The following is a 10347-nucleotide window of genomic DNA, read 5'->3' as shown; positions in this document are numbered from 1 at the left end:
AGACTTGCTTTCAATGAGAATGACAGATCTACACCTGCATTGCTTGCTGTTTGGGGTTTTAGGCTGGGTTCCTGTACAGCACTTTGAGATATCAGCTGATGTAAGAAGGGCTATATAAATAAATTTGATTTGATCTATAACTCATTTCTAAATTTGGAAGTTACCCAAAATGTTACATATAAATACCTTTTTAAATAGAATCCCTTTTTTGGAATTATTGGCAATAAGGTAAAATAATAGAAAACACAAGATAGATAAGGAGTGTAATATGTTTTCTTTATTAGTAGCAGTTATTGGTACATGACTGTCATCCTTAATTACAGTGGAGTATTGATAGTTGGCACAAACAATATTAATATCCAGAATATTCTCACAATGAGACTTCCTGTACACAATAATACTGATTCCACATAAAAATAAATATCAAAAAATGAAATTAACATTAAAAATGTCAAGTAATGTTGTCATGACAACTAGAAAGCGTTCAATAGGGTGTGCCATCTTTTCTTCAGTGCAAACTGCAGCAAATTAAAACAGAATTGAAAAAAGTACACAATCGAATTGCCTTCGTGGAATATGCAGCCAGCCTGATAGAAAGGGCGGAGCAGACAGTGTAAAAGACAGCTTGGGGCTACATGAATTCAGTTTGGACATTACCAAAACACAACATTTTTGGAATACCAGACTGAGAAATTACCATTCTGAGCAAATTCCTACAGGACTGGGACAAGGAAATAAACTGTTATTGGTCGTTCACTGACAAATTAAAATGCCTCTTCTTGAGACAGAAAAATCGAGAAGAGATTAAAAAAAAAAAACACAAGTAGCACTCTTCACAGCACAAGATTTTACAGAGGGGTTGAGGTGCCTCCTCTTAAGGAAATCCAATATGATTTAATTTTAAAACCCCAAAAGAAAAATACAAAATCAAGTCTTAAAAAGCAAAAAAGAAAAATCTATGTATTCATGAAGTGTAAGGCAAGCAAGCTATTTTATACAATCAGAAAATTACTTTTACATAGTATATACACATGTAAGTAACTTCAAACACTTCAGTATCTCTAAAACAGTTGGAGTATGTCCCCCACTACTGGTTCAAATTAGTGTCACACTGCAGACAGCAGCAACACACAAGTGCAGTAGTCTCATGCTTTCAATTTAGACTCATTAAAGGGAACTCCAAATAAAACCTACCCAAAGCAAAAAGGAACCCATGAAGCACGCCCAGTCCAAAAAGCAACTCGTTATGTTCCAATTAACCCCACACACTCCTAGATATGAGAGGATCAGATGGGTCTAAGACAAAGCACAACATGGTAGAAACTCAACCTAACCTACAAGGAAGCTAGATGGTGCTCTTATCACATTGTTTTTTAGCTAATCCCATGCAATCCTTTGCACTCAACCACAGTATCCAGGGGAGATTGACAAGAGGTGTCTGAGGGTAGGGACATGGTTAGGGTTAGACTTCAGACAAGGACTAATCAAGGGCATTGATTAGATGCCCTAAAGAAGACTTGTCCAAAAAAAAAAAAAAAAAAAAAATTCTATGGGTGTGTGTGTGTGTGTGTGTGCATATATATATATATATATATTTTTTTTAAAGTAAAACACTAGCAGGGCACATCATTTTAACAGCTTTAGACACTACTGGAAGATCATTTATCCACAGTATCCTTACATCTATCTAACAGGGGTAAGCCAGTTTCCACCATGTTTGAGGTGGCTACTGTCAGAGGACAGATGACGAGGATATGCTAATTTAGCTGCTCTCCTTATGGTTCAGAGAAACTATGATATGATCGAGACCCTGGATTAACAGACGTCTGGGCCCCGTGTCCTTAAAGCGTCTCAGTGTGGGAGTGCTGATCTAGGCCCTTCAGATTTGATTCCTTGATATGATTATACGGACAGGTAGAGTCCTGATCCTAGATCAGCACTCCTACTCGGAGACACTTTGTGGATACGGGCCCAGAAATAGAGATATCAGTCATGGATAACTAACCTATTTGGATATAAGTAGTGTGTGACTTAAGTCATATAGTCTACAATAGTTGACAACACCTAGTGTGACAATTCAGGACTACGATAGTAGTTGATCCCTCAGATATTTCACTAGTCAGACTGGGGTGCTCACCCAGGTAAGAGCCAGACAGCCTGAAGGTCTTCCTAATAGGGTACAACACCACCCTGACAACGCTAACGTTCCCACGTCCTGTGTGTCTGCCAATTTAGAGTAAACAAAAAATAACCCAAAAGCACAAGTCTAACACAATTCAATTAAAACGTTTGTAAGTAAGACACAGGAGAGTATAGCTAAGCTAAGCGCTGCAGTGTAAGACATTGATGTTATTGATGGTTATAATATTATGATGATTATGCTTATTGGTTCTGTGGTTGCCATGGCATCATAATGTAGCCTAAGCAAAGAGCTCTGAATATTTGTATTTATTTTGTGGGTGTTGACTGCTCTATATCCTGTGGTCTTGACTCTCAGAGTTGCAGGATTGTGATGAAAAGTCTATCTTTTGGCTTGAGAGCTAGCGGTTTGTCTGGATTGAAAATAATCCGGCTTTTTGTTTAATCCGTTTGGAAGTATTACAGCAAGGACTGCATTCTGTAGCCAGAGGTAGCTGAGGAAATTCAGGGACTGTTGAGGGAATGCTCTTAACCACTGCCAAGATGTAGTGGCTTTTCAGCAGCAGTAGCCTCACCCAAGCGGGCGCTACATTCCTTACTCCAATAGAGTGAGTGACCATTCAGAAAAGCAGGTGGTGCGCTGTTGTAGAGCTCTGGGCCCGTTTTTATTATTTTTTTCAGACCGTCTTCGTTTCTCCTTGGCTTTCCCGTCGATGCCCTCTCTCCTCTGAACCTACAATGACTTTCCAGCCCAAATTGCCTCAACTTCATCCCAAAAAACGGCAGATTTTCAATCTCCATCATTTCAATGTTTCACTTGTTATGCACTTTGAGATGCTTTGAAAAGCACTATACAAGTAAAAAAAAAAGAAACATTTATCTTTAACCCAAGTATGCCCAGGTCTACTGTGTAGCATAGGCCTACTATGTACTGTCTGTACATTTGAGTCATTTAATAGGACCGTTAACTTTGTCATCCTCAATGATTTTAAACGCATTATCAACGTGTGGTTGTATTGAGTTTTAAATGAATCAAATAAATGTTTTTGATTATAAGTGGTCATAGAATGCTAAATGGCATTCTGGCTCTATGCAGTTGGGTCAACAGAGAGGAAGGGGAAAAAAACAGGTGTGGTCATGTTCCAAAAACACACACCAATGCACAGACAACACTCACAAAAAAGGTAATGACGCCTGAATCTGTGCGTCTTTCTGCTGGACTTGCTGTTCTGCACAGAGTGAGGATGGGTGGAGTTGTTCAGAGGTAGCGGAACGGAGAGGGGGAACACACCGATCTAGTCGTCGCTCTGCCAGCGCCTGACCAAGTGTTTAAAATCAGTCTCGATGGGCACTACTGCTCCACAACAGCAGAGTGAATGATATGAGAAACCTTGGCATGGGCTTAACACAGTTCGAGACCCAAGTGCTCCCAGAATGTCCTCCGCTTTTCAGAGACGACAATACCACCTCCATGTACAGACAGACGTCCCAAAGGGGATAGGGGCCTGGCCCTATAGACAGTGGTGAGACTGATCTCTGTAGTAGGGACATGTTGAGCAGAGCTAGTCTGTCCGGTCCACAACTCTTTTGCACCCCTCAATCTTTCCTCTCTTCCCTGGCCTCCCTGCTCTCTCCTCCAGACATGCCTAGTCCACTATAGTGCATTCCCCTACATGGCAGCCTCAAACTACCTTCCAACAGAGAGTAGATAACATACTGATTGGAATGCTGCCCTTAAAACACTGATCTAAGGCCAGTTTAGCATTTCCCTTCACTATGGATAACATAAGGACTCAGGCAGGGTAAGCTGATCCTGAGAAAGAATGCGTCTCCAATAATCCAGCAGGAATCTCCTGGCAAGACGCAAAAGCCCTCGCACAGTGAGTGAGTTGAAGAGCCATGGTGGATGCCCTATGCTCCCAAAGGGCCCAAGAGGATTAAGTCAAGTCAATCCAGTGTGAGGCCTTGGATAGACTCAAAACAGAGAAGGCTGTAAACAGTACAGGAGGAAGGAAGCGACATTTTCAGTTCAGTTAACAGGCCATCACTGCCATTACCTCAAACAAAACATGCACTTACATACACTGATGTCAATGACTATACAACCTAAAATGTAAGCAGCAGGTCAAATAAAAAGTGCTGTTGACATGAAGCTGGCAATATATATATTAAAACTAAACCTGTGAGTTGAAATGAAGCTGGGCATATATAGTAGAACTAAACCTGTGAGTTGAAATGAAGCTGGGCATATATAGTAGAACTAAACCTGTGAGTTGAAATGAAGCTGGGCATATATAGTAGAACTAAACCTGTGAGTTGCGCTTAACTGGCAAGAGTGACTGTCCAGAGGTCCTTGGCTGTGTCTGTGTGTGTAGTAGCGTACAGTAGGGTGTAGATCGGGACAGCAGATACAGGTATCATTGTGACTCGCCGTTGTTGCTGGCTATAGCTGTGGTGGTAGTCTTCTTCTTTGGCATCTTTTTCACCGTCTTAGTAGTAGTAGTAGTAGTCGTCTGACAGGAGGGAAGAGAGGCAAGGAGTTTACCGAAGAGAAAATTAGAAAAATAAAGAAATGACAACCGAGCTTTTAAACATTATTTTTTTTTTAAATTAAGAGAAAAGTAGGTAGTCAGAGAACTTGGACAAGGGCTTATAGCGTCCTAAGTGGGTAGACAGCTCGCACAAGAGCCGTCTAACAACCTACACACCGCATTCCTGAATAAGTCCACGGCGCGCACACAAAATCTCCCTACACACAACCATGTACTATTGCGCCGTATATACAGTGCCTATAGAAAGTCTACACTCCCTTGAACTTTCCACATTTTGCTGCCTTAAAATGTTTAATGTAAAAACAAATAAAAGGGATTCAATTAGATTATTCTTACACAACCAACTCCACATTTTCAAATTGAAAGAAAGTTAAAAAGAACTTCCAAATACATTTTTACAAATCAACTGAAATATAACTGAATAAGTCTCTACCCCCTGAGTTAGTACTTGGTGGAAGCACCTTTGGCAGCAATTACAGCTGTGAATCATTTAAGATTTTGCACAACTCTTAGACCAACCCAGTATATCCATCGTTTTTGTCAAAATCGCTCATGCTAAGTAAATTTGGTTGGGGATTATTGTTGGACAGCGACGTCACATTTATTTCAGCACCCAAAGAATAGCTCCAAATGACACGGAACAACGTCGTGTGTAATTGAGGGCTATTCTTCGAGTGCTGAACTCTGTCGTTTTTGACACTTCATTTTATGTGGCGTCGGAGCTCCAGTACGTCCACATTAGCCACTGCTAAATCGTGGAGGTGAATTTAAAAATTAAAAATAAAATCGGTTAGTGCTGGAGTAGAGTAGGATACGGTTTCCCCTTACACACTGATCTAAGGCAAGTTTAGCATTTCCCTCCACTACGATTAAAGACTCAGCTGATCGTAGAACTGGGTCCAGGGCAGCTTCTACACAGCTGCTGGAGAAGGCGAGAGTGAGGAGCTGATATTCATACATGGTAATATGTGAGAGTATTTCTATTGGAGGATTATACAGTTAAACTGTGGGTGACCCTGTGACTTGCACACACTTAAACATAATAGTTGTTAAGAGTGGGGCGAGACTGTATTGGCTTCATCCTTCATCGAGGGTTGTGCTGTGACTCCTCAAAACAGAGTAGTATGTGCACTTTCCCCTCTTTTTGATTTCCACATTTACACTCACAATACTGGCACGCACAGCCAGTGCACTTAAAACCATCACTTTTCTGACTCTCCCCAGTGCAGAAGAAGCAGTCACTGTCAGAAATAATGCATAAGCCCCACTTCACTCTGTGTGTGATCCCCTACCTCGGTCTTGGCAGCGGCAGGTTTTTTGGTTGCCTTGACGCTGGCCGTGCGTTTCAAGGGGGCCTTCTCCACGACGTCCTCGTCAGAATGCTCCGTGGTGATGCTCCTGGTGTCTGATTGGTCCGAGCTGTGCTGCGATGATTCGTCAAGATGAGGAACCACAGAGGAACGAGCTGTGGGATTGGACAGAGGGATTGTGGGCTGTCATGAGTGAAATCATCATCATCATCATCATCATCATCATCATCATCGTCACATTCCCACTAGTGTGCCAGGGGTGTATTCATTAGTTGCACACCGTAGCCATTTCTTTTTGGTTACGGACATATTCAATCTCTCCCTATCCCAGTCCGCTGTCCCCCACTTGCTTCAAGATGTCCACCATTGATCCTACCCAATAAAGCAAAGGTTACTGAACTAAATGACTATGGCCCCGTAGCACTCACTTCTGTCATCACGAAGTGCTTTGAGAGGCTAGTTAAGGATCATATCACCTCTACCTTACACCCTAGAACCACTTCAATTTGTATATCGCCCCAATAGATCCACAGACCATGCAATCGCACTGTACGCTGCCCTATCCCACCTGGACAAGAAGAATACCCATGTAAGAATGCTGTTCATCGACTACAGTTCAGCTTTCAACACCATAGTACCCTCCAAGCACATCATTCATCTTGGGGCCCTGGGTCTGAACACCGCCCTGTGCAACTGGGTCCTGGACTTCCTGACTGGCTGCCCCCAGGTGGTGAAGGTAGGAAACAACACCTTCACTTCACTGATCCTCAACACAGGGGCCCCACAAGGGTGCATGCTCAGCCCTTCCTGTGCTCCCTGTTCACCCATGACTGCATGGCCACGCACGCCTCCAACTCAATCAAGTTTGCAGATGACAACAGTAGTAGGCCTGATTACCAACAATGACAAGAGCCTACAGGGAGGAGGTGAGGACCCTAGAGGAGTGGTGCCAGGAAAATAACCCTCTTCCTCAACAAAACGAAGGAGCTGATCATGGACTTCAGGAAACAGCAGAGAGCACACCCCTATCCATGTCAACGGGACCGCAGTGGAAAAGGTGAAAAGCTTCAAGGCATACACATCACTGACAATTTGAAATGGTCCACCCACACAGAGTGTGGAAGGCAGTGCTTCTTCAACCTCAGTAGGCTGAAGAAATTCAGCTTGGCCCCTAAGAACCTTTTCCAGATGCACAACTGAGCGCATCCTGGTACAGCAACTGCACCGCCCGCAACCGCAGCTCTCCAGAGGGTGGTGCAGTCTGCACAACGCATCACCGGGGGCACCCTGCCTGCCCTCCAGGACACCTACAGCGCCCGATGTCACAGAAAGGCCAAAAAGATCATCAAGGACATCAACCACCCGGGCCACGGCCTGTTCACCCCGCTTCCATCCAGAAGAAGTCAGTACAGGTGCATCAAAGCTGGGACCGAGAGACTGAAAAACAGCTTCTATCAAGGCCATCAGACTGTCAAACAGCCATCACGAGCCAGCTACCACCCGGTTACTCAACCCTGCACCTTAGAGGCTGCTGCCCTATATACATAGACATGAATTCACTGGTCACTTTAATAAATAGTACACTAGCCACTTCATTAATGTTTACATACTGCTTTACTCATTTCATATGTATAGTGGCAAGAAAAAGTATGTGAACCCTTTGATATTACCTGGATTTCTGCATAAATCTAAGTCACAACAATAGACAGTGTGCTTAAAAACACACATATTGTATTTTTGTCTATATTGAATACATAATTTAAACATCCACAGTGTAGGTTGGAAAAAGTATGTGAACCCCTAGGCTAATGACCTCTCCAAAAGCTAATTGGAGTCAAGAGTTAACTAACCTGGAGTCGAATCAATGAGACTGGAGATTTTAGAGCTGCTCTGCCCCATTAAAAACACTCACAAAATTTGAGTTTGCTATTCACAAGAAGCATTGCCTGATGTAAACCACGCCTCGAACAAAAGAGATCTCAGAATATTAAGAACTTTTGCCTTGCATAAAGCTGGAAAGGGTGACAAAAGTATCTCTAAAAAGTCAGTCCATGGTAAGACAAATTGTCTATAGAGAAATTTAAGCACTGTTGCTACTCTCCCTAGGAGAGGCCGTCCTACAAAGATGACTGCAAGAGCACAGCACAGAATGCTCAACGGGATTAAGAAGAATCCTAGAGTGTCAGATTTTACAGAAGAATCTGGAAGACGCTAACATCTGTTGACAAGTCTACAATACGTACACCATGGAAGAAGCCACTGCTGTCCAAAAAAACTAAAATATTGCTGCACGTCTGAAATTTGCAAAAGTGCACCTGGATGCTCCACATCACTACTGGCAAAATATTCTGTGAACAAATGAAAATAAAGTTGTTGTTTGTAGGTTTGCACATTTTTGGGGAATATTCAGAGGTGGAAACTTTCCGTTGGAATTAACATTAACACCATTTAAATGTAAATGTTTTTTGCATTGGATATTTACCATATATGGAGCCAGATTTTTTTTTTACCTTATCATAAGTAGACAATTGGAAATTATTAAATCCTTCCAATAGAAAAAAAATGTTTCGTTACGAATTGAACTTTAAATGAGTTGACTCGTCACATGGGATGATTTCACTGAACAAAATAAATATTGAATGATCCGTCTCACAAAAACATTTAACATACATCTGTAAAATGATAGTTTAAAAACTAAAGCTCTGGTGGTTTTCCTCTCAGGCTTCCATGTCTTCTCCCTGGACCTCCTCAATGTCCACCTCTTGAACGTCCAACTCTGAGGCTTCATCTTCAATGTCACTTTCCAACCTTGAGGATGGCTCATTGTCAGGCTCAAAAAGCCTCAAATTTGCTCGGATGGCCACCAATTTTTCAACCCTTGTATTGGTCAGCCTGTTGCGTGGTTTGGTGTGTGTTCCCAAACAAGGACCAGTTGCGCTCTGAGGTGACTGATGTTGGTGGGATTTGGAGGATGGAGGCAACAGGGGAAAGAGCCTCAGATCCAAAGTCCCTTCCTCCAGGTGGCTGATGAGATATGTTGGCACAACTGCCATATTGCATCTCCATCCATCTTATGCTTCAAAGAGTCGTGGCTGAACGATGACACTTTCAACATACAGCTGGCTGGTTACACGTTACACTGGGAGGATAGAACAGCGGCATCTGGTAAGATAAGGGGCAGCGGACTATGTATTTTTGTAAATAACAGCTGGTGCACGATATCTAAGGAAGTCTCGAGATATTGCTCACCTGAGGTAGCGTATCTCATGATAAGCTGTAGACCACACCATCTACCAAGAGAGTTTGTGTCTGTATTTTTCGTAGCTGTTTACTTACCACCACAGTCAGGCTGGCACTAAAACAGCATTGAATGAGCTGTATTCCGGCATAAGCAAACAAGAAAACACTCACCCAGAGGCGGCGCTCCTAGTAGCCGGGGACTTTAATGCAGGGAAAATTAAATCAGTTTTACCAAATTTCTATCAGCATGTTAATGTGCAACCAGAGGAGAAAAAAAAACTAAAACACTCTGGACCACCTATACTCCACACACAGAGATGCATACAAAGCTCTACCTCACCCTCCACTTGGCAAATCTGACCATAATTCTATCCTCCTGATTCCAAGCAAAAATGAAAGCAGGAAACACCAGTGACTAGATAAAAAAAAAAAATAAGTGGTCAGATGAAGCAGACGCTAAGCTACAGGACTGTTTTGCTAGCACAGACTGGAATATGTTCTAAAATTCCTCCGATGGCATTGAGGAGTACACCACATCAGACACTGGCTTCATCAATAAGTATATCGATGACGTCGTCCCCACAGTGACCGTACGTACATAGCCCAACCAGAAGCCATGGATTACAGGCAACATCCACACTGAGCTAAAGGCTAGAGCTGCCCGCTTTCAAGGAGTGGGACTCTAACCTGGAAGCTTATAAGAAATCCCGCTATGCCCTCCGATGAACCATCAAACAGGCAAAGTGTAAATACAGGACTAAGATTGAATCGTACAACACCGGCTCTGACGCTCGTCGGATGTGGAAGGGCTTGCAAACCATTACAGACTACAAAAGGGAAGCACAGCCGAGAGCTGCCCAGTGACGAGCCGATCAGACGAGCTAAACTACACTGCTCAAAAAAATTAAGGGAACACTAAAATAACACATCCTAGATCTGAATGATTATTTCAATCTTATTAAATACTTTTTTCTTTACATAGTTGAATGTGCTGACAACAAAATCACAAAAATAAATCAATGGAAATCCAATTTATCAACCCATGGAGGTCTGGATTTGGAGTCACACTCAAAATTAAAAGTGGAAAACCACACTTCAGGCTGATC

General features: G+C 42.6%; 1 protein-coding gene across 2 annotated transcripts in view; it reads right to left on the bottom strand.

Moving 5' to 3' along the window:
• Positions 1–255: 255 nt before the first annotated feature.
• LOC115174691 (receptor expression-enhancing protein 2) overlaps positions 256–10347 on the bottom strand; it is a 37329-nt gene continuing 27237 nt past the window's right edge. Inside the window, exons 7-9 of one of the 2 annotated variants that reach the window (XR_003871824.1) lie at positions 5984–6156; positions 4449–4652; positions 256–4405 (exon numbers count right to left, since the gene is read on the bottom strand). Coding sequence is in view for 1 of the 2 variants with exons in the window: in XM_029733475.1 (XP_029589335.1) it covers positions 4557–4652; positions 5984–6156 (269 nt within the window). In the remaining variant the exon portion in view is untranslated. Of the gene's footprint in view, positions 4653–5983; positions 6157–10347 lie in introns of both variants that reach the window. The other variant, XM_029733475.1, reaches the window with a different exon arrangement.

The sequence above is a fragment of the Salmo trutta genome, chromosome 3 (assembly GCF_901001165.1).
Source record: "Salmo trutta chromosome 3, fSalTru1.1, whole genome shotgun sequence".
NCBI lineage: Eukaryota > Metazoa > Chordata > Actinopteri > Salmoniformes > Salmonidae > Salmo > Salmo trutta.
The sequence above is the reverse complement of the archived record's forward strand: the minus strand, read 5'-3'. Positions and strand labels throughout refer to the sequence as shown.